The sequence below is a fragment of the Parasteatoda tepidariorum genome, chromosome 1, assembly GCF_982258835.1.
Source record: "Parasteatoda tepidariorum strain Cologne lab strain chromosome 1, Ptep-v5.0, whole genome shotgun sequence".
NCBI lineage: Eukaryota > Metazoa > Arthropoda > Arachnida > Araneae > Theridiidae > Parasteatoda > Parasteatoda tepidariorum.
This window is the reverse complement of record NC_141755.1, coordinates 121,888,628-121,912,862: the sequence shown is the minus strand read 5'-3', so window position 1 is coordinate 121,912,862 and position 24,235 is coordinate 121,888,628. Positions and strand designations below refer to the sequence as shown.

Below are 24,235 nucleotides of genomic sequence, written 5' to 3'. Positions count from 1 at the left end.
TTTATAATCGGTCTTAACTACACTAAGTCTATATAAACCTTTGCATGAGAGTTCGTATATTAATTGCTTTAACTGCAAGTTAAAGCATGTAGAACAGTAAAAATATGCTCAATTATGCAATTAATTTACAAAACCTAAAATTTGAAGTCCTGTTTTCCTTTTAATGAGCACCTTTATAATATCTCCCTCTGCTTAGAGAGTAAAACATTCCTCTATTAAGTTAAGACTGAATTCCTTCCTTCGGTTTTCAAAAATTTACTTAGCTATAAATCTAGTTTTGTACACGAGAGGTAAATTTATATTACAGTATACAAATAATATATTTTTTCAATGTATTTAAAAATTTAAATTAAATTTATTAAATTTGTATTTATAATAGTATAGCACATTATGTTTGCGTGTGTTCACTGTCAAGTTTATGATTCCAAGTGATGAATTCGTGAAAAGTGCAGGGGTGGAGGATATTTAGAAATTTTATTGTATAGAGTTTGTGTGGATCCGTCTAAATTCAGTTAAAGAGATTTATTACAAAACTATTAATGCATCAATAAGGAAGAAACGAGACATGTCTGCGAATTTGTTTAGAGATTTTATTTTTGAATGTTCTAGCATGAATACTAAAAGTTGCATTAAATAGTTTGCGAACTACTGTAAAACAACGTTCATAAATTAAGCAATTAGATATAGCAATAACTGTTTAATTTAAAAAATTTTGTATTTAAGTCCCTTTTTCGAAGTTTGAATGTCAGGTTTTTGTTAAATTAAATTGTGCCAAAATTTACGCTCCAAATAAATACAAATTTAGAAAATTTAAGCTTAGATCATTCTAAAGCATTCTAGCATTGTAGTACCGAAACTATAATACGACTATTTGGTATATGAGTTCCTGATTGAAAAGCCCCATTCTACTTCATGCTAATATGAACCAAATTACCCCTCGTAAAGGAATAAACTAAAAACTAAAGTTCGAATTAAAACTTTTTTGTAACGGAATTCTTAAGCATTCTAAAAAATATGGTTCACAAGTTTTCTTGGTACAAGGTGAATGTCTAGTACAAATGTTTTAAATTACTGGTATCATGGCGGCGACAATTTTTAAAAAAAATGGAGTGATACAATGAAGTTAAACGACGAGAACAGTTTAGAGTTTAGGAAAACTGCGTGCCTGGAGAAGATAGAAATATGGCAGATAATTCTTTTGCATTTAACAGAAATGTACCTAAAACATTTAGCTAGAAATTTTGAAAGTTTGCGCAGAAGGCTTAAAAAGTAAATCTTTGTGAAAAAAATTAAGACTAAAACTTTCTAGAATACCTTAAATTCCAGCAAAAGTTTTTTTAAAATATTAAAGCCAAAATCTAATTTTTTTAACCTAGTATTTTTATCAATCATAAACTTTTACATAGTTAATTTACTTTTCAAAAACAAGAGAAATTATTATAGATAACAGATCTAAGATAACATCTTACAGATAACAATGAAATTTGCAATGAAAAGCACCGAAGATACGAGACCAGTCAATAGAACATAAATAAATGTTGAAGACCTGAACGCTGCAATTATGACATATGTAGCAGAGAAATCGTCATGAGTTTATCGTAGAAGGAATACATGAAACCAGTAGTTCCTATCTGCCATTCTGAAAACAAAAATATTTGTTACTTCTTAAGCAAGGAAAAAATGCTAAATCCTTAAAATTAGTGACCTAAACTCAAAAAATTGTGGCTACGACTTTATATTTAGGTGTAGTGAAGCGCCATACATACTTCTATTGATCTAGATGTTTCCGTACATCAATAATGCTCTTTTACAACACTTTCAGTAAAGTTTGTCATTTGTAGCTGTTTTACTAAAATTTGTAATTTCCATAAGAGGACGCCATGTCACAGAATAAAATTTTACTTATTACGATAAGATATAAAGCAATAGTCATTCATTTAGGATGTACGTATACAATATTTCTTAAAATTCGTTAAGGAAACATTCAGAAGGCTTGAATCCAAACAAATAGAAATAGAATTATTTCCTTTAGAGATTTAACTAAATTTTCTGAGAAAATTTAGATATAACTAGAAACAAACTTGTTTTTGTGGAATGTTTAACAAAGTGGAAATCGAACTTCTTTTAAGCAAAAAATGTCAATTATTTGAGAATTTAAAAACTTACTACGAAAAGATTTGTGAAAATATTCCTGAATGGAGTGAATTTGGTGACATCATTTATTGATTTCAAATTATATCTTTTAACATTTATATGAACTCGCGATTTGGTATTAACTAGAAATAACACAATTTTAAGAATTTTTCATCATATTCGGGTAGATATTACACGAGTGTTTACAATAAAAGAATATAACTTGGATTTTGCTAAATTTATGTAAAAAACTGATGAAAACGGACCCTTAAGCCAATGTAACATAGGGGTAAAATTCTGCTTCTTTATGAAAAACTGCTTCTTTATGTGATACTTATAAAAATTGTGTAAGATTGCACATAAAACAAATCTTGAAAAATTGAAATAGATGTGGAAATTCTAATTGAAAATTTCTTAAAATTTAATTTAACACTCCGTGTTATATGTTAACAAATTTACTGATTTTTTGCACCATTTAAATTTAATTAAAAATATCTAGACCAGGTTTGACAAGATTTCACACAGAATTACACACGGTAAAAGAAGTTTTCAGCAAACACCTATCAGTATTTACCAGCATCTCAAAGAATTACTAAGAACTGCTGTCACCAATTATTCACCAAATTTTAAATTATTAAAAGTAAAATAAATGTGTTTATAATTTTAAAAATTCAATACATATATTTTGCACTTTTGTTCATATGTTTTCAATAAATATAATTTCAGCAGAAAAAATTTTTAATACCTTTTTATGCATACCTTTTAAATACGTATTTAATTGCAGCTCGCGAAAAATTTTAAATTTTGAAAACTGGCTCGACTATTAAGGAGCTTAGCCACCTCTGTTGTATAGTGTAAAGTTAACTATGCTGACTCTTTTGTACCTTATGGACTGTAATTATAAGTTATGCTGTTACTAAATTTTTAAAAAATATGGCGTCTACTTTACACCAAGTTCTTGGTTCTCAGCCGTGGGGGTTTAAGGGTTAGCCTTCCAATGTGGTGAACCGGACCCGAATCCATTAACGGCTGGTTGACAGTAATTTCGTTCCAAACTTGCCCCAACCACAACTCTGATGCAAAATATCCTCAGTGGTAGATAAATCATGTGTTACAGTCACATTACCCTCAGGCTAACCGTGGAAGGTTCTTTTGGTCTTCCTCTCCATGTAACGCAAATGCGGGTTAATTCCATCAAAAAGTCCTCTACGAAGGAAAATCCGCCCCCCCCCCTCAATACTTGATCCAAAAGTTTCCTGTCTTCTAGATTCGGTCCAAAATTAAAAGGCTGCGTAGTTGAACATTGGTAGCAGTAAACCCAAAAATTGGGTCTGCTGTTGAATGACGGTTATACAATATAAAATTAAAATAAGCTTTAAAAATTTTCATGAACTTCTAAATGTGGGAGTCTTAAGCATATTCAATAGAAACTATTTAATTCAAAATGAGTTTTGTTATTTGTTTACCTTAACTAGATTCTTATCCTCAAGGTGAAGCATTCGTGTGAACATTTCGTAAATATTTAATATTTCAATATAATATTCTCTTACATAATAAATTTTATATATGTTTGTCAATGGTCAATATTTTGAGAATATCTCAGAACCAAATATGAACACATATAATTTTATCAACATAACTACTTTAAAAGAACGTCTAACTGTGGAATCACCCTTTCGAAATTTAGTTTCAATTTCCAAAAACCTTTCGGGCACGTTAAGAACTATTTACTGACCAATTAGTAAACAAATCTTAAAATTGAATAAGTGAATTATTCAACGTTTGTGATTCAATAATCACCCAAACTGTGTTTAAATAATTTTTTACTAACCATTTAATATACAAACATAGAAATCATTATTTTCGTATAAACTAATACACAAGTCAATCAATAGCAAATTTTAAAAGCCAAGCTGAAAAAAAAATTTAAACCTATTTTTAAAAAATTTAAAATTCTAATAATTTAAACATAATGAAAAAGAAATAAACAATACTGCCAGTTCATAAAAAGTTGAACAATTCGTCAAATTATAGACTTCTCAACTTAGCAAAAATATTTTAAAGTTTGGGTTGAGACCAAAATTTACCAGTATTTGCAAATTAAAAGAGAATGCAGATTAATTGTTTGGAGTTTAAATTTATGAATGTTTATAAGCTAGATAGAGGATTTTGAAAATTTTTCAAAAGGATTCCTTCAAATAATTTTAAATTTAGAACGAATAACTAAGTTCTAGATGCGACTATCAGCACCTTATTTTTATGCCTTCTAAATTATCAAGATGAAACTTTATAAATTTAATTTATACGAGTTTCTTCACTCTATTTCGAGTATTAGAATCTATGTAATATCCACAAACAATTAAATTTAACGATCTCATATTTATGGGCCAATAATTTATAAAAGTATTTTCAGATAATACTTAGTTTTAAAAAGTTAAATAGCGTTAAGAAAATTTGTCATTTTAATTTTAATCATACTTAAAGTTTAAAGGCAGCTGACTTTCATAATTTTTTTTTTATTTTTAGGAGTTTAAAAAAAGATAACTTTTATTTGAAAATAAGTATCTATGACAGATCAGTTTTGCAATATTTTAGGTTTTCGAAATAAATTTTAGGACGTTGTGGAACCTCTAAAAATTACGAATTACGCCCTTAAAAATATTTTTACAGAATTTATTATGAGTTAACAGTCACCAGAGCGAATTTTGCAGTTTTTACTTTACGCAATTGAAGCAAATTACTTTACTTTCCCCAAAGCAGAAAACTTTAAAATTAAAATACTCAAAATAAGATTCCACTGCATCAGAAAATTAGATAAGGAAATCAGGTTTGAAAACATAGCAATCTTAAAGTTAAATAAATTTGAAGTTAATATTCGGTATACCTCGTGTTAGATCTGAAGGGGCTTAAAAAGTAGACTCACTACTCCATTATTTTTATATTTATTTTTTGTCAAACAAGTCAGTCCAGATTGGTCAAAATTTAGATAAATTATAATTTAAAATGAATATATAGCGATTATAAACAGCTATAACTAATCAAAAATTACTTATCTATAAGATTAACACAGAATGTAGATCAGTGGTTACCAACTGGCCAAGCGTTTTTTTTTTGTGGCCCGTGAACTAAAATATTAGTTATCATTTTTGCGAACAATTTTCGTAAAAAATTTATATGGGTTTAAAGTACTTTTCTTTGTTAAAAAACCTAGTTTCTTCGTTTCTGTGAAATTTAACATGCCAACGTTGCAAAAAAAATTTCAGTCAAAATCTACTTATTTTAATTTGTAATTAAATACTTTCGTTTTGTACAACTTGATAAAAATCTGACAGTAATATTTAGTGTTCCTTCAAGCATAAAAAGAGTCCTATATAAAATTTTGATAAAGTTGCGGCCATCCATTTGACTGATGTTTTTAATTACGACCTTCGGCCTCATGTAAGTTGGAAACTCCTGATGTAGATGGAATTTTTTTCACGCTTGAAAATCCAATGTCAACCTAGATTTAAGGTTTTAATATAGAAGGCTGTTTTCCAAGGTTTTGGATGAGGGTAAGGAGCATAGAATAGAGCAGATTGTCACAGATCTAGTTTTGAGGTTAGAAGGTTTACACGTAAACCGCATAACAAACCTTTACATTAAAAGGTTTTTGCTGAGTGAAAATAAACATTGATATTTGGGATTAATTTTTAATTACCCTGTATTTAACGTTTGCACTCTTTGAAAATTTTTAAGTGTTATAGTGACAGCCCTAATTCCTCAAACTGGAGAAAGAAGTTTATCATAAGAACGTAAAAAGTTATCCAGGGGTTAAAATATAAGTTATGTAGGAAAAAAACTCACCCTTTTCTTCATATGCACTTTAGATGCATTTCCAGCCAAATATTTTCATTGTCTCGTCTCCAGATAAACCCAAACATCTAGCCGAATATTTCCACCATCATTATTGTAGTCGCATCTCCAAATAAAGTGTCTTTCCATCCATTTAGGCAAATATTTCCACCATCATTATTGTAGTCGCATCTCCAGATATATTCTCCATAAAACCACTTCCATTTTCTATGTAACCTGGATGAAAATCTGTAAGAGATTGAGATATTACTTTAAAAAACTAAAATTAAATACTTAAAAACGTCTTAAAGAGAGATCAACATTTTTAACTGGTCAAAAGTTTGAGTCTTCTAAATCTACGTAATTAGTATAAAAATACAATAATCAGAACTTTTCGAACATTTGAAAAACTAAAAAAAAATTTGCACTAATATTAATCTTCAATAAAGTTTATTTTATACATATATATATTTTTAAGAAGTCCTAGCATTACCACCACAATTATTGCCAAAAAATTTTCAAATTGTTTCTTATTGTTGGCTTACGTCGCACTAGAGCTGCACAATTTGCTATTGGCGACGGTCTGGGGAACATACCCGATTAGGATAAATAGCAAATTTTACAAGTCGAACCGAAAAAAAGGTAACTTTAAACCTATTTAAAAAATTTTAAAATTCTAATAATTTAAACATAATGTAAAAGAAACAAACTTTGCTGCCAGTTCATAGAAAGTTTAACAATTTGTCAAATTAAAGACTTCTCAACAGAGCAAAAATATTTTAAAGTTTGGGTTGAGACTAAAATTTACCAGTGTTTGAAACTAAAGAAAAATGCCGATTAATTGTTTGAACTTTGGAATTTAATTGTATGGAATTTATGAATGTTTATAAGCTTGAGGAAAAGGATTTTGAAAATTGAAATTTTTCTCAAGGACTTCTTCAAATAATTTTAAATTTAGTACGAATAATTAAGTTCTAAATGTGACTATTAGCACTTTATTTTAATCTTAAATTATTAAAATGAAACTTCATCAATCTAATTTATACGAGATTTTTTATACTATTTAGAGTAATAGAAGCTGTGTAATATCCAACAACAATTAAATTTAATGAACAGAAATATTTATTGGCCAATAATTCAGAATTTTTATAAAAGAATTTTCAGGTAATAGACTAGTACTTATCAGTTTTAAAAAGTCAAATAACGTTAAGAAAATTCGTTCATTTTAATCTTTTGCTTAAAATTTAAAGGTTACTGATGTGCATAATTCTTTTATTCTTAGGCGTTGGAAAAAATAAAGTAACAGATTTTTGAAAATGTATGACAACTCAGTTTTACAAAATTTTAGGTTTTTGAAATAAATTTTAGGACGCTGTGGAACCTCTAAAAATTAAGGATTACGCCCCAAATATTTTAAATAATTTATTATGAGTTCACAGTCACCAGACCGAATTATGCAGTTTTTACTTTACGCATTTGAAGCAAATTACATTAGTTCCTAAAGCAAAAAACTAAAGTTCATGATAAAAACAATACTCAAATAAGATTCCACTGAATCAGGAAAAAAAAATTGTACAAGGAAATCAGTTTTAAAAACATATTGCAATTATTAAATTAAATAAGTTTGAAGATCACCACTTGCTTATTTTTATAATTTATTTTTTGTCAAACAAGTCAGCGTTGAGTGATTGAAATTTGGATAAATTATAGGATAATTCAAAATGAATATAGCGATTACAAACAGCTATAACTATTTAATCAAAAATAATTTATCGATATGGTTAACATAGAATGTGAAGTGACGCAGAATCCTGCGCACGCGCGAGTTCATAAGTGAAAATAGAGAGTCCCGTGCAGAAAGTATTCCAAGTGTTAGAATTTGCCATTTAGTTATCACAGTGTAGAGAAGATTTCGCCAGCGTTACAATCAAGAACCTCCAAATTAAAACATACGCAGATGGCATAAGATGTTCGAAGAAACGGGAAGTTTGTGCAAAGGGAAAAATAGCGGAAGGCCACCTACCTCAGAATGTTTGACAAGAAAGGACTACCGCCTAGATGGGGTCTAGGTGACCAAGGGAAGTTGCATAGAAAAATCTGGTGCATTTATACAAAATGTTGAAATTCCTTCTAGATTCTGTGTAAATTTTATCTATACTTTTTCATTAAATAGTTATAGCCGCTTGTAATAGCTTATATTAATTTCGAACTACCCTGTATTTAACGTTTGGAACCTGAAGATTATTAAGTGCTATAGTAACAACCCTAATTCCTCAAACTGAGGAAATTTTATCATAAGAATGTAAAGATATCCAGGGTTAAAATATAAGTTATGTAGGAAAGAAAAACTCACCTATTTCTTCATATACACTTTAGATGCATATCCAGCCAAATATTTTTATTATCTCGTCTCCAGATAAACCTACACATCTAGCCGAATATTTCCAGTCATTATTGTAGTCGCATCTCCAAATAGAGTAGGTCTTTCCAACATTTAGGCAAACTATTCCACCATCATTATCGTAGTCGCATCTCCAAATAGAGTAGGTCTTTCCATGCATTTAGGCAAACGTTTCCACCATCATCATTGTAGTCGCATATCGAGATATATTCTCCATAAAACCAAATATTTTCCATGTAATCTGAATGAATATCTGTAAGAGATTGTGATATTACTTGAAAAAATTAAAAATACTTAAAAACTTCTTAAAAAGAGAAACATTTTGAACTGTTCAGAAGTTTGAGTTTTCTAAATCTACGTAATTAGAATAAAAATACAAAAATCAGAACTTTTCGAACATTTGAAAAAAACTAAATAAAAATGTGCTCTGATATTAAACTTCTATAAAGTTTTTAAAATTTTTTTAGTCCTTCCAGCATTACCCCCACAATTATTGCCAAAAAGTTTTCAAATTGTTTCTTGCTGTTTACGTCGCACTAGAGTTGTAGACTATTGGTAACTGGTCTGGGACACATCCTTGAGGAAGATCCAAAGAAATGTCATCACAATTTTGATCCTCCGCAGAGGGGATAGCTCCCCTGCTCGATAGCCAGCCAACCTGCATACAAAGACTAGCACTTTTCGGTAGAACAGTTTAACGAGGACCGATACCGCACACAGGCCGATCAAAGTGGTCACCCACCCGCACACTGACCGCAACAATTAATGCTCGACTTCAGTGTTCTATTGGGAATAATGTCTTGACGATCAGTCCACTTCGGGACTTATTCATGATTTGTACAACATGTTTTGATTCATTTATGAGAAGCACAACGTTATTAATCTGTTTTAGAAATGAACGCTACAAGTACCTGCATTTAAAATGAAACATTGTGTAAAATAAACTACCCGAGTTCGAAATAGCAGAAATGAAAGTTTTATTTGGAAACTCACAAGGGTGATAATATATTTTTAGAAATTCGATTAATTAACCTTAAAAATTTTGTTTACTTTTTAATTGTTAAAAAATTTAGCACTCTTTGTATAATGTAGGGTATTTTTATGGTGTATTTCTTCATATTCTGGTCACAAAAACGAATTTACTAGACTTACGATATGCATGGCATAAAATTGATCAAAAGGTAAATTTATTTAAATTTAATTTTCTTAAAGTCTTTATTATAATTAAGATTTTCAGCCAACGAAAGTAAATGCAAAAATAAGTTTACATAAGTAAATGCTTTGTACAGACATACAAATAAATCAAAATCCTAAAATTTTCAGCAATAAAACTATTCCTACAGTTTCTCAATATAGTGGCATTGGGTTTTAAGAGGTTTTTAAAGTTGTGTAATAATTTCTGTATTTTTTTCATAGAGACTAAACCCTAGATTCTGTTGTGTTTATAATCAATACTAAGTTTCAAACCTTTTCATTTATATTAAAAATTAATTTCATATACACTTATAAAATCCATTAAGGTATCAAAATACACAGAGTGGTTAAAATTTGTATACCATACTCACATTTTAATATCCAGGATTGGCTAGGAGCCTGCAAACTTAATTGTACGCAAAGTAGTACAGTTTGATAAATAATTAAATTTTAAAAATAACTTGACAATAAAAATTTGAAAGGAGTCTTGAAGGCTTTGTAGAAATAGTGTTAAAACCCTAAATGCGAAGTAGACGTGTAAACAAGGACATTACCTACTTTCTCATAAACAAAATTATAACAAGAGTGGTAGATAAATTGTAAATCTAATCGACTTGTGGAAAAAAAAATAAAACTATAGAATTTCGTTGCTCCGTATGCGAAACTAGTGGTTGCCGGTCACCAATCCTTAAAAAAATTAGATTTGGAAAAAAATATCTTTAACTATACTGCTATCATAGCAGCAAGAGAAAATCTTTAAGTTTCAATGAATTTCCTTTCATTAAGAAGCATCTAAGAACGTAAATAAAATAAGACTAAAAATACTCAGTTATGTAACATATTAAAATCCTAATATTATAATCTATTGTTCCGAATAAACAGTTCTTTAAAAACATTTTTAAATAACTAGTTTGACCATACTATAAAAGAAAGCAAAATTTTGAAAATAAGAAATTGGTATAAATTTACTTTTGAATTTTTACAAAATAAAATTTTCGTACAAATTACAGAATGCTAAAATTTCAGAAATTTATAAAATTGCACCATAAAATTCAGTAAATCGATAACGTATCTCAAACGAATTCAAGGATTCTAAAATTAAGTATTATAGCTACTTCATATTATTATATTCTGAAACACGATGCACATATGAACATATAGAATTAAATATTTCAAGCGCAACGAAACGTTTTTGGTGCGTTTACATTGGGAAACCTAGAACAAAGAGTGCTACGTGTTACTTTTTATTGACTACTTATTTTAGAATAAGAATACATTAAACCACTTCAAAAGTATAATCAAGCAAAATTCGGCAACCCAAATTCCGTCTGGTAAATTTGAAAATTACTAGGCGCAATTATTCATACATTAAAATAAAGAAAGTAAACTTACCTGATCGAATCAAACTTCACAATTGCAGGGTACACAAACTTCAAATCACAGACATAGTATTTACTTTTGATCGCAACACTGAAAAAATCGACTCGTTCGTTGTAATGGAACTGAACAACTGAGGCCTTAAAAAAACGACTCGTAGGCGACGAAAAACTAACTAACTAATCAACTTTTTTCAGAGTACCTATCCATGTATGGATATCTGCTCTTTCATCTAAATTGGATAATATGCGACGAAAAACTAAATATCGCACTCTTATATAGGTTAAAAAAAACTGTGCGTGAAATTACTTCCGGTTGCTGGTTTTTGCTTAATAAGTGAAATTTCATATAGATAGAGTCTCTTTGTCCTAATGGTATTTTCCTTCCACCAAACGTTGTGAAGGATAGAAATGGTAGGTTCGAATCCAGCCGTAACCTGGTTGTATTTTTGGACTGAACTTCCTTATTTTGTGATATCTGATTTTCCACTTTACAAGAATTTATAAGGCATTTCTTTGTATATATAAGCTCATAACCCTGATTATGTATGAACTGGGGCCTCCCTTGCAGAGCGGTATCACTCGCCAAAAGCTGTGCAAAGCGCGGAGGGAGCGGGTTCGAATCCCGCTGTTACACTGGATGTATCTTTTTGCTGTCCTTCTATTTGACAAAGGTTTATAAGTCTAAATTGAGCACACATGCCTGCAAATGTATGTAAATCCAATAAACCAAATAAATAATATGCATGTACTATGAACAAATGGTTGAGGTCTTCATGGCCACTGAGTATTGTCAATCCGCTAAACATTCTAAAACGTAAAGGTCGTGGGTTGGGTTCCCACTTTAATCCAGAATGTATCTTTCATTCTTACTATACCATTTTAATTAGTAACTTGTTGTGCCCTGTTCTTTCTTTTGATTTAAGCACATAGGTCTGTATTTATTTATTTATTTGAATGCATATCCAGGCTTGTATGCTCATCACAAAGTACGACTTATAAGAGCATGTCAACTTGAAGAACAGATAGTACAAGTAAGAGAAAGATATCATAAAGATACAGGATTGATATCAAACGGATATCATCCAGGTTTATGACGGAATTCGAACCCGCCACGTCCACGCTGACCGAAATGGCGAGACCACTCAATCAGAGAGGCCCTCTCTCAAACCTGTAAATTTGTGAATTTCGTGTCGATATTTACTCGTTTCAATTGTGATGAGTGGCAGAAAGTTAATAAACTTGTGCTTCAGCAGAAAAAGTTATGCTATGAAAATAAAAAAAACTACAGTTTATGTGCCTTATACTTGAAGCAAAGCGATGATTTTAAACTATATATAAAGATCATTTTAGGGCCGGGATTGCCTGGTTGGTAGGGCACTGGGCCCATGTCCGTGAATTCGTGGGTTCGATCCCAGGCTGGCCAAAGACTCCCCGAGTAGTAAATGGAGACTGATGCACGTTAAATCTGTCGAGTCGCAAAGTCCTCCATGTTCCCACAACAAATCAAAACCTCTGGGGGTACTGATCCAGGAGCTTCCTTGTCTTCTGTATTGGTTCAAAATTACAAGGCTACGGAGTTGAACTTTAGTATTCGAAAATCCAATATTGGGTCAGCTGTTCAAACGGATATAATATGTATATCATCAAGCTGTGAAGAATTATCTGGGCCTTAGAACGAACGAATAGTTTAAATATTTTGAAAATTATTAAACTTACTTAAAAATCGCCAATTTGATAGACATGAAAATTATCAAAATCACTGCCTTATTCGCAGTTTTTTTAAAATTTTTATGACCCCAGATAATACAGCATTGGGGGAAGTTTTTAAATATTAAAAAAGAAATTAAACCACAAACGCATTACATTTTGGCAAAACTACAGCTTTTCTCTGTATTGACGTTTTGCTAAAGCCTTAGGAAGTTTAGAATTTTGATTTAGAACATTCTAAACTTGTCCTGGCAGTCATTAGTAACTGTTACAAACTCACGGCAGTTATAAAAATAGCATATTATTTGATAAAAAAGCGTAATTTCATATGATGACGAAGCCTTTGAAAAATCCCATTTTGCGTAAAAAGTGCATACATTTATACTGCAAAATTACCAACTAAGTTACAAATCGAAACAAATGCCAAAGTTTTTAACTGTAGGACTAAAGATGATCTTTATTTTGCCATGATGCAAACAATAACAACTGGAGTTTATTACTAGTTAAAACTTCGTTTAGAAAAAAATAAATAAAAGGAGAAAGATGCCATGCAAAAAATAATTTATTTATTTTGTTTACAATATTTACAATGAAAGCAATAAAAAAAATTATGTATGTTTGGCTCTTTCTTTGAAAATCTTGCTTCCCTGCAACTAGAAAAAGAAAGATGTTAAAGAAGTTGGTCCTAATCAGTAAGTTAGCTATTTTTAATAATCGCTTAAAAAATTCATAATATAGATATTTTTTTTTGTTTCGATTCCATAATAACAAAATCGAAGTTTCAAACTAGTACTATCCAGTATTAAACAGAGCAATAAAGTTTTCAATATTTATTATGTAATTTGCTTTTACATGAAAACACTAAAAGCTGCTGAAAACACTGCTTTTATATGAAAACACTATGAAAACATTAAATAAAAAATAATAAATATTTACTAAGAAGTTATTTCTTGCGAGGAATTATCTTTAGATAACAGAATTTTATAACCGTGTGCAAAAGTTTTTCAATTCCCTTAAAAAGCTCTCGATCTGTAGTGAAATACAAAAAAATAAAATTAACATTTGGGGGTCCAAACTTTGGATAGCTCACCCGACCCAACTATTGGGACCATATTCCCCAGATTACAGCTACCTCCTATATTACGGGGATTAGAAAATCGAATCTGTTGAACAAAAGTTATGCTTATTCAGAGAAAGTATGTTTTTGTGTCTGATTGCGTAACTTAAAATAAAATATCGTGCACTAATTAATTTGCATGTTTGATGTCACACCCTCGAATTATTAAGATGGAGTCCTAGAACGTGAAGATCCGATCATTAAATCAAAAGTTATTCAGGGTGGTACTTTTTGGTTCACTGTACGTTAATGTTACCAATTTACGACATCTCACTGAGAAAATATGACTAGGGGGGAAATATTCATTCTGTCTTCTCCTGTCCCCCATGTCCACAGTAGCCTCCTTTTCCTCTAAATATAATGCTAATCATAAAATACCAATTTCTACTTCAATTTGGAAAATAGCTAGCAAATTGGAAAAAAAGTAGTTTATTTTTCTAAAATTCTCAATTCTACTTTACTTTATTGTAGCGAATGTCAAATTTTCAGAAGGGGTGGCGCACATTATCTTCCATTTCAATTAAATTTCAGAGGAAAATAAAGTTTTCGATTTGGAAAATAGCTTTAAAGTCGAAAATAAGAGTTAAATATAAATTTTACTTGATTTTATTCCTGCGAATGTCTGAATTTCAGAAGGGGCGAAGTATATTCTTTACCCCCTCACTTTAATTTAAGGGGAAAATAAAAGTTTCTTTTTGGAAAATAGATTCAAAGTTTCTTTCTTTTTTCTTTTTTTTAAAGAAAAAAAATTACTAGACTTTATTATTTCAAATGTCTAAATTTCAGAAGATACAAAACACATTTTAGCCCCCCTTACTTTATCTCAGAAGAAAATAAAGTTTCCTATCCCCTTACTATAATTTAAGAGGAAAATTAAGTTTTCTATTAGGAAAATATCGTCGAAGTTATAAAACAAAACAATTTTCTTCTTCTAAAATTTCCTACTTTACTTGATTTTATTCTATTAATGTTAATGTCTAAATTTCAGAAGATGAGATGCAAATCCCCCACCTCCTTCACTTTTATTTCAGAAGAGAATAAAGTTTTCTATTTGGAAAATAGATTCAAAGATGAAATTTTTTTTAGTTACCAATTTCTATTATTTTTTAGCACTTTGACATTTCAAAAGGGGTGAAACACTATGTTCGCCCCCTCATTACTATTTCGGAAGAAAATAGAGTGAAAATTGTAATTAAAATATTCTTTCCACTTTCATTTTACTTTGCCAAAAGTCAAAAAACATATTAATCGCCCATAACAAAATAAAGTTTCCTACTTGATGTATAACTTCAAAGCTGAGAAAGAATAGCTTTTTTTTCTTCTTCTCTAAAATTACCTATTTTAATGGACTTCGTCTTGGCGAATAACTAAATATCAGAAGAGGCAAAGCACATAAATGTTAGTGGAATATAAAGTTTTCTTATTTCAAAAATAGCTTCAAAATAGAAAATTTTTAATTTTAAATTACCGATTTTACTTTATTTTTGTGAGTGTCTAAATTTCAGGAGGGGCGAAGCGCATCGTTTGCCCCATCACTTAAATTTTAGAGGGGCCCTCTGCCTCACCCTGGTTGGCACGCCACTGGGTCTGACGCTAGATAGTAGAGGAAACAATGCAAACAGAAGTGCAATGTACAGAAAGTGTTAACAATCAACTACATGCAGCTGTGGCCTTTCCCCTTCTCTGCAAAGCGTGTTTGTTCTTATGAGAAAGGGAAATAATTCGCGAAAGGTGTTATACCGTTTTTTACCCTTTCCTTTATGTTATAGTAGGTACGTAATTACAAAAAAGAAAATTTTCAGCAACTCTATCTTAACACAATTTCTTTCCTACATATATATAATTAGAGTACTGTATTTTGAAAAAACATAATGTGGTCTCTTCATATGGGGCCCCCTTGACCGTCAGGGCCCCGGGGCATTACAGAAATATGAATTTTTTTTTAATTTTCTGTGTGTGCGCAATCTAAGCGAACTACTTTAAATACTCATATCTTAAGTAGTTTTTATTGATTTTTCTTTTCAAATTTTAAATCCATATTTTTGTAAATAATTTTAAATTTCTCTAACAATTTTGTTTAATTATATTAGATATTGAAGTTATAAAAAATAAAAAAAAATAAAAAATAAAAATTAAAAAAAACATAAGACAAAGGAATTCATTTTTTTTTAAATGTCTTTAACTCCATAAATATTTAGTTAGGTTTATGAAATTTTATGCTGTTATTGAAAATAACAACCAAAATAATCTATACAAGTTACAAGATTCTTGATTGGCTTTCTGGCATAGGGTGTTAAAAAATCCTTTTTTTTTGTAATTTATTGCTGGTTTCTCAAACTTCTGAAAGTTTTAAGCTTTATAGCTAAGTATAAAAAAAAAATCTCATGAACTAAAAACCTTGAGAAATTTAAAAAAAAGTCAAAAACTGAAATTGTCTCTACCATTATTCTAGGGAAAAATTATGTATATATATATATATTTGTTTCAGAGTCGTGTGACACAATGAATGATTATATGGTGTCTTTGGCGTCTAGAGGTCTGATGTTCAATTTGTCCTCTGTGAATAATAGGAGGGGGAGAGCACTGCACAAACCTCAATTTTACGAAAATTTATCTAAGGTATATATGAAGATTCTTTGATTGAGGCAAAATTATTGTTTTGTAATTTTATATCTGCTTTCAATTTTTTAAAATTTTATTTATTTATTATTTCTTTTTTGATCTTACAGCAAAGGCGGTTGCAAAAATCTCTGAAGTATGCTTTTAGTGGTAAGACTTTATTTTAATAGTTACTTTGTTCCTATTTTTTATTTTTTTAAAGCAAAATTATAAACTTGCTTCCAGCATTACCACTTAGTAAAAATATCTAAACTTCACTGTACTTATGTGAGTAGTTGAAGATTAATTGCAGTTTTGTAAAATTAATTTTTTTATCTATGTTTTAATACATGGTGCATAGAGTTTTTAAAAAGTGCTTAAAGGTGCTTATCTTCGATTTTCTTTTTTTAAAGGCCCTTAAGATGCTTTTTTATTCAGTGTTTTTAAAGACTGCTTAATTTTCCCTTTTCAAAAATTAGATTTTTTTTCTTTACTTTGTCGATTTTTGACGCATAATATGCAGAAGCGTGTTTTTCACATTATTCTATTCAACGTTTTCGCAATTCATTAAACCACAATCCATTTCGATGTACCCTCAATCCGTAGCGTATGAAAGTGCCAATCATTTTACTTGTTTGATGAAATACTTGCGGGTCTGCATGTAAGTCTTCTGAGCTGGGCTCACTGACATTCTTGCTCTCTCATGTGCAACTCTGCTGCATTTTGCTAGATATTCTCAATTTTAGACTTTATTCTCCACCACCTGATATCAGACTGGAAAAACTCTTGATCTTTTTATAAAAGCTAATATAATCAAGAAAAGAGTTCGTTGTCAGAAACTGGTTATTTTATCATGATCATGTAAAATTTGAAAATTATTTTGCATTTTGTTAATGTATATAGTGATTAAAAATATATTTTGAACTCTTAAAAAGTACTTAAAAGGTGCTTATTTATTGTTGGAAGATTTGGCAACACTTCCTGCAATAATAATATAGTCAATGCTTCATTGCTGTCTAAACTGTTATGTTGTGAGTTTTGAAAACAATATAACTGTAAATATTCATTAAATTCTCTCAAAATAGTTTGTTTTTTCTTGGAAAGAAATTATAGTTTTATTTTTTTCTAATAATAAAAGAGACATTACGTTACAATGCCACAATTCAAAGAGGAACCAATGCCAAATCCAAAAGCCACTAATTCTTCCATGCATTATAGTTGATATAAAATTTGCATGGGCATAATTTTCTAAAAAGTTTCATTCTGCTCAAAATCTTTTAAAATGACCTAACAGTTACTATAGATTACAATTCTCAGAGAAAATATTTCTAGGTTTTTTTTCTCATTATTAGGAAGCATTGATCTTCCTAGAAAGCTTTAACTTTTTTAGACTTTGGAAATTTTTAACTAGATTCTTAGATCCACCTAAAATATTCAAAATTTGCATTTGTATGTGTTTAAACTTTTTCAGAAGTTTAAACTCACTTGAACTTCGTTTAAACTTCTTGAGAAGGCCAAGGCCCACCCTGGGCTGTCGAGCCATTGATAATGATGATGTTTTTAAAATGGGTATTCATAGCTGCAAACTCTTCTGGATTTACCAGTCGACTACTGGATTTTGCCATTTTTCCCCAGGTCTACTGGTATAATAAAAATTCTTCAGGGTGCGTAGCGTTTGTAAAAAGTACTTAAAGGTGCTTTTTGGGGGATTTCGTTTTTAAAAGCTTTTAAAGGTGCTTTTTTCAGCTGGCGTTTTTAAAAAGTGCTTTTTTTACGCGGACTTCATGTCGTACCCATGTTATGACTTGCGCACACTTGAAACCGAAACCCGAGTGCTCCAATTCGGATAGAGAATATCAGATCCTTATGAAATGTTTTTCTTTTTAATTTAATTTATTTTTGTTTTTGTTTATTTTATTTTACTTCTAACACTTTTTTTGACGTAGGGGGTAAGGGTACTTTTATTCTGAGTTCAGGGTCAAGTTGAATTTACTCAGTTCAGAGTTCAGGGTCAAGTTGAATTATTAGTGATGCGGGAAGGTACTGATTGTTTTGATTTACGCCCGTTTCCTTTTTGTTTTTTTTTTAACGCTAAAACTGTTAATAAAAAGTTTTTGTTTTTCAATTATATCATTGATAGAATATGAATTTTTTGAGTGCTTGAAAATTTTTGTAAAGTGCTTGAAAAGTTTTTAAAACGTGCTTATTTTTGATTCAAAGATTTGGCTACGCACCCTGTTCTCCTGGTTTTCATACATTTTAGAAAATTCCCTATAATTGATTAAGTTTTTGAAAAATATCCTTAATCGGAATAAAATTTTTACACAATTTATCACTTGCTTGAATACTTAAATAAGTATAGCTAGTGCATAAGGGAACGAGCCTCACTTATTGTAATTAGTTTAAAGCTTTTCTTTTTTCTGAAAATTTAAGTTTGTTTTATTCTGTACTTAAATAGTAAAATCTTTTAATCATCAATAATGATTTACTTGTCCTTTTTAAAATAAAAGTTAAAAATAATAAAAAGAAGCATTTCAAATTTATTTAATATTAATCGTAAATGGAAAATATTGCAGACTATTTATTAGTATAATAAAGTTTTATAGTGTAATAAACTTTATTAGTGTAATAAAGTTTTTGTATTGTGATGACTATAAAAATCCCAAACTTCCCAAAACGGTTAAAAAATTATGGAACAGTTATAAAATTTTTATTTTTTCTTAAAATCTACTGGATTTATTCCTATCCATGTTGGCAGCTATGGGTATTTATGGTTATGAAATGTTGGTAACTTTTTAATTTACATTTTATTGTTCAACTTGGATTTTTTTTATAGCTTATGAATTAAGTGCATTGCCTATTCTTTTCAGGCTCTTCTCTTAGTATGAGACAGCTACAAGTTGACTTAGTTCCTTATCTTTCAAAATTGCAAAAAAGGGATTTAAATCCTGGTATTAATCAACTTATGAATTAAGTGCATTGCCTATTCTTTTCAGGCTCTTCTCTTAGTATGAGACAGCTACAAGTTGACTTAGTTCCTTATCTTTCAAAATTTCAAAAAAGAGATTTATATCCTGGTATTAACAATTTAATATTCTATTTGGAAAAAAAAACATAATAAATAGATTAAAATATTTCTTTCAATTTTTTTAATTATTTTAGCTCATGTAACACTAACAAAAGAATTAGGAGATATAAAAATAAAAAAGTTTTTCAGGTAATTAATTATCATTTTATGTTAATTTTTTAATTTTTAAAACCTTGTAGTGATGCAATCTACTAATTAAGCTGTATTAAGTCCAATATTCTTCAGAGATGATTCTGCTTACCGCAATCCGAAAATTTCATAAATTCCAAGTCCCAGAAGTTTCAAGAAATCATTGATCACATTTATGCATAAAAATTGTTGTATAATTTATTTCGAAATATTAGGAACTAGAATTTATTCTTGGCATCTCTTTACAAAATTATTAATTTAAATTATGTTGTATATAATTTATTTAGAATTTCATGTTGTGGAAATATCAATGATTTAAATTTATAAAGACATTTATTTTTTGAAACACGTCATTAATGATTTTACTCAAGAAATTTTCAGGGTTTTTTGACTTCGACTCAAAATCACCCCTGATTCTTTCAAACAATTAAATTCTCTTCAATTTGGTTTTTATTGTTATTGATTTTAGTTTTAAAATTATCAATTATATTTTTTAATAAAATTGTAAATTATATTTTGAAAAAATATGTGTTAAATATTTTTAAATCTAAAAATATTCCAACTTGTCTTAAAGGTGACCACATACAATTGCTATTACTTTGTACTTGTATGCATACTATCTTTCTTTTTATTCTCTAATGTAGTACATTTCCTTTGATGTTAGATCTTGTAAAAGATTGTCTTTTTTGAAGAATTTTGTGTTTTTTTTTTTCAATTAGATGGACTAGATACATTTGTCTTTACACTCTCAAGAAAATGTTTTATAAATATTGAAAATTATATCTTCTGAAACACTGTACCTCAATTTAGGATTATAAATTAAGTTTTGTGCAAAAATTGTGTGCAACATTACAAGGGTTGGTTAATCCCAATGTTTGATCCAGGAGTTTTCTTGTCTTCCGGGTAGGGTTCAAAATTTACAAGGAAACATAGTTAAGCATTGATGGTTGTAAACCTGAAATTGGCTTGACTGTTCAATGCGGTTGTAAAATGAAATATAAAGTTGCGCTAAAGATAAACATATTGAGATAATACTATCTTTAGTTAGAGAAGAAGACTGTTCCATTCTTTTTCTTCTCAGAATCGTAACTCTTAACACTAAATTTTTCTACAGCAGATTATTTGGAGATCATGGCTTTTCTTTCATCTTCATATTGAAATTGAATGTCTGCTTATTTATGAAAATATTTACGCAATTTGTTCACACCTACTCCTTCTGAATTTACCATCAACTGGCATCAAAACAAATGTTGAAAATAGCATCACACTCATATTCCTGTGCTATTTTCAGAGGTGCTAACCATTACAATTTCTCCAAAATTAAAAACTATTTTAAGATTTCTTCAAGAAAATAAGGGTCTTATGATTGAGAAATGAAAATTATAGTTTTTAAATTTTTTTTGTTTTTTGCAGCTATTTAACTAGTCCTTATTTTTTACTCCTTGGAATCATTTTTTAAACAATACAAACATAAGAAAGTAACCGTACATAACCATAGGTAACCGTACATAACCATAGGTAACCGTACAAACATAAAAATAAACCGTATAGGAGAACAAAAGAGCTTAATCTCAAAACAGAAGCGCTGTGAGAAAATATTTTTAAGGATTTAAATGCAGTTGTCTATAAAGGCAATATGGATTAGTTCTAATTTAACCAAAAATTAGAACTTTGATTTCAAATAATAGATACAATTTTACATATTTTACAATAAAAGTATAAAATTTTAGTGTCATATATTTTTTAATTAAGTATATTTGCCAAGGTATTTTTTATTTTTATTTTATAAATATATACCTAAACGTATTAATTATTCTTTAAATATGTAGAATTAAGTAATAAATACATCTTAGAATTGCACGATTTTGGAACGCTAACTTGTTTTGAATTCTGTGTTGTTGTAGGGTTATACTGTATTGTTTTTATGGATATTAAATAAATACTGAGCTCAAGGGTCTGTCCAGAGTAAATTTCCTACCGTTTAGCGGTACCTTCACAAATTCAACTTTAGGAAAAACGGCAGTTTCACAAATGAAAAAGCAAGTTCTCATGCAAATCTGTGTTCTTGTTGCAATCTATGGAAAAGAAGAGCTTTCCTGCCAGCTGTCTTTTACAAAACGGTAGCACATGTTCCGTCAATGTGGGAAACCTAATCGGTCGTTTACGCCATATCAAGGCGAATTTTTTTCCCGCTGAGTTTTTTAAAATTAAGCGTGAGGCTCTCCCTCTGTAAGCTTTACAAGAAGTCGAAATTCGAACATTATCATAAACACTATTGTAAATTTTTTTTAACTGACATTTCTAATATTTTTTTCTCTGTGAAACTTTTTTCTGTATGACCCAGAGGAAAATGTTCCCATAATTAGAATAACTTTTAGTATTAGTACTGTTAAATGCATGTTTTTATTAAGTTCAAGTTGGAGTTTTACTATGGACAATGATTTTTTACAGATTTATGCTTTTTGTAATTTAGATAAAATTTTTAGCCCAAAATTTTACAATACCAAAATTGTTTTTGAATATATAGGGAAAAATATATAGAAATAAGTCATAAATGATTTTTATTTGTAGTGACAATTTTCGAAAATATTTTCTTCCTTTACCATATTTTTGTGTTGATTTTTTAAATATAATTTTTTATTTGCACTAATTATGTCTAAATTTTCACAAAATAGGTACCTCTTAAAAAAACCCAGACAGATCAATGATTTTGCTCTTTCATAAACGACACACCTTTCCCAGAAAACAAATATTATTATCATTTCAAGGTACACCCCTACTCAAAAAAAGACTTTCTGATATTTTTCACTAGAGTTACATTATTTTTAATTTAACTTTTGTAACTTAGTGATAATTTCATTCACCGCATGTTAGCTAGTTTAGAAAGTTGCATTTTGTTTTTAGGAACCATTTTAAATCAATTTTAAATATTTTCTTGCAAACTGTTTTATGAAATCTGTTTTATGCAATGTACTCCTTCATTTAAAAACTCTGATTGGTTATTACTTTTGTATTTTTGATTATGGCATTGCAGTGCAACTTATATACCTTACAGCAGAATTTACTGAGTCAATCTGCAGCACAATCTTCATGTTCTTATATTCAAAATTTCTATATCTTCATTTTCCCAAAATTAGGCACATATATCAAGCAAAAAATGTATATTAGATAAAAAGTCATATTTTATGTAAATTTCAGAAATTCCGTAAATAAATAAATAGAAAATTCTTAAATTTTTAAATTTCGTTTAATTTAATATCTTTAAATGAATTAAAGAAAAGTAATTAAAATTTTCATCATAGTTTTGTGTTTGCTGATTTTAATATTAGAAAAAAAATCTGTTAACTTTAAGAAAATCTTCAAATATGCTCAGGAAATAACCCCTACTCTTACTGCAAATAATTTTGTAATATAAAATTGAAGCAATGCGAAAGTACAAGGTATATAGAATTATCTGAAAATTTTATTTTACTAATGACTTCTTTATACTTAGTAGTATTCTCTCAATTCAGTTTTCTTAATTTAATGAGAAACAAACATAAGTTTAAGGATGTTTTCTTTTTCTAAATTGAAAGTTATTCTATATCTTTCAAAAAGGAAAAAAAAAATCATTTCTCTATCTTTTAATCTTTATTTTCACCATCATTGATAATCGTTTTCATTACTATTGATTTAATGAATACTTACTTTTATTGTTGTAATATTTCATATATTAATAGCCAAGTGGGAAAGACGTTAGATGAAAAAGACCACTTTTGTTTTGGAGAGGAAGAGAGCGACCCAATTGATGATACTAACATGTCAGATGAAAATGTCAAGATATTGCCTGATGAAGAGATTGTTATAGAAGAATACAACTTTTGAACACAGAGATTATTTGTTGTGAAATATTTATATAATGAAGATATTTATTAAATTTTTGATTTCGTTTTTACTTGAATTAAAGTCACTTTCTATTAATGACTTGGTCTCAATTTAGTTGCAAACAAGAGATTGTTTTTTTTAATTGCTTCTAATTGAAGTTTGCTTGTATGAGTGTTATGCAGTGTTTTAATTGATTTTTCGAGTAAAAAAATGCAGTATTTTCATCCCTTTTATTGTAAAAAAAAAAAATACAAAGGTGATAATTTGTGTCTGGGTTTTAAAAAAAGGTTTTTATACCTTGGATGTTAAGTTTTTTGGATTTCTTAAACTGATTTTTGACAGTAATACTTGAAATTTTCTTCCAAAACTGTCTTAAAGCTCATAATACTATAAATAATCAAAATACTTCTAACATGAAATATTTTCTTATAATAAAAAAATAAATATTGTTTCATATTTGCTTTAAATATTTGTTTATCAAGTAAAACAACGTTGAATTTTTAAGAATACATTTATAAATTATAAATGTCCGTTGATACAGATAAATATTACTATAAACACTGATAATCTAAACTTGACTAATACTAAACTTCAGAGCTTATAATAGTTTTACCAATCTATTATATGCTCTAACTAAACTATTATAAAGGAATATTACTAAAACTTGAAAGCTTGTAATAGTATTGTATAATAAAAAAATAGCAGTTACTTTTAACTGTGCCTCAAAGGAAAAAAATCTCTACCGCGCTCCTGGAATGTCATGAAAAATCATAGAAAGTCATAGATTTCGGTAT

The 24,235-nt window shown here is 29.0% G+C and overlaps 1 protein-coding gene and 1 long non-coding RNA gene across 2 annotated transcripts; one reads left to right on the top strand and one right to left on the bottom strand.

Annotated features, from left to right (window-relative positions):
* Positions 1 to 254: 254 nt before the first annotated feature.
* LOC147816844 (uncharacterized) lies at positions 255 to 11,162 on the bottom strand. Its single transcript, XR_015429229.1, has 4 exons — positions 10,952 to 11,162; positions 8,318 to 8,618; positions 5,977 to 6,213; positions 255 to 1,639 (listed from the first exon to the last, which is right to left on the bottom strand). It is a non-coding gene; the product is annotated as an uncharacterized LOC147816844 (long non-coding RNA).
* Positions 11,163 to 13,083: 1,921 nt separating this feature from the next.
* Positions 13,084 to 23,537, top strand: LOC147816843 (uncharacterized). Its single transcript, XM_087151819.1, has 6 exons — positions 13,084 to 13,337; positions 16,251 to 16,381; positions 16,492 to 16,531; positions 19,231 to 19,311; positions 19,523 to 19,577; positions 23,297 to 23,537. The coding sequence occupies exons 1-6, from the start codon at positions 13,313 to 13,315 to the stop codon at positions 23,439 to 23,441; spliced, it is 477 nt and encodes a 158-aa protein (XP_087007945.1). The 5' UTR covers positions 13,084 to 13,312; the 3' UTR covers positions 23,442 to 23,537.
* The last annotated feature ends 698 nt before the right edge of the window (positions 23,538 to 24,235 follow it).

Coding starts and splice junctions, on each gene's coding strand:
- LOC147816843 (XM_087151819.1), top strand. CDS start 13,313: ATGTTAAAGAAGTTGGTCCTAATCA. Junction 13,338..16,250: donor AAAGAAGTTGGTCCTAATCA/GTAAGTTAGCTA, acceptor TATTTGTTTCAG/AGTCGTGTGACACAATGAAT. Junction 16,532..19,230: donor TCTGAAGTATGCTTTTAGTG/GTAAGACTTTAT, acceptor TATTCTTTTCAG/GCTCTTCTCTTAGTATGAGA.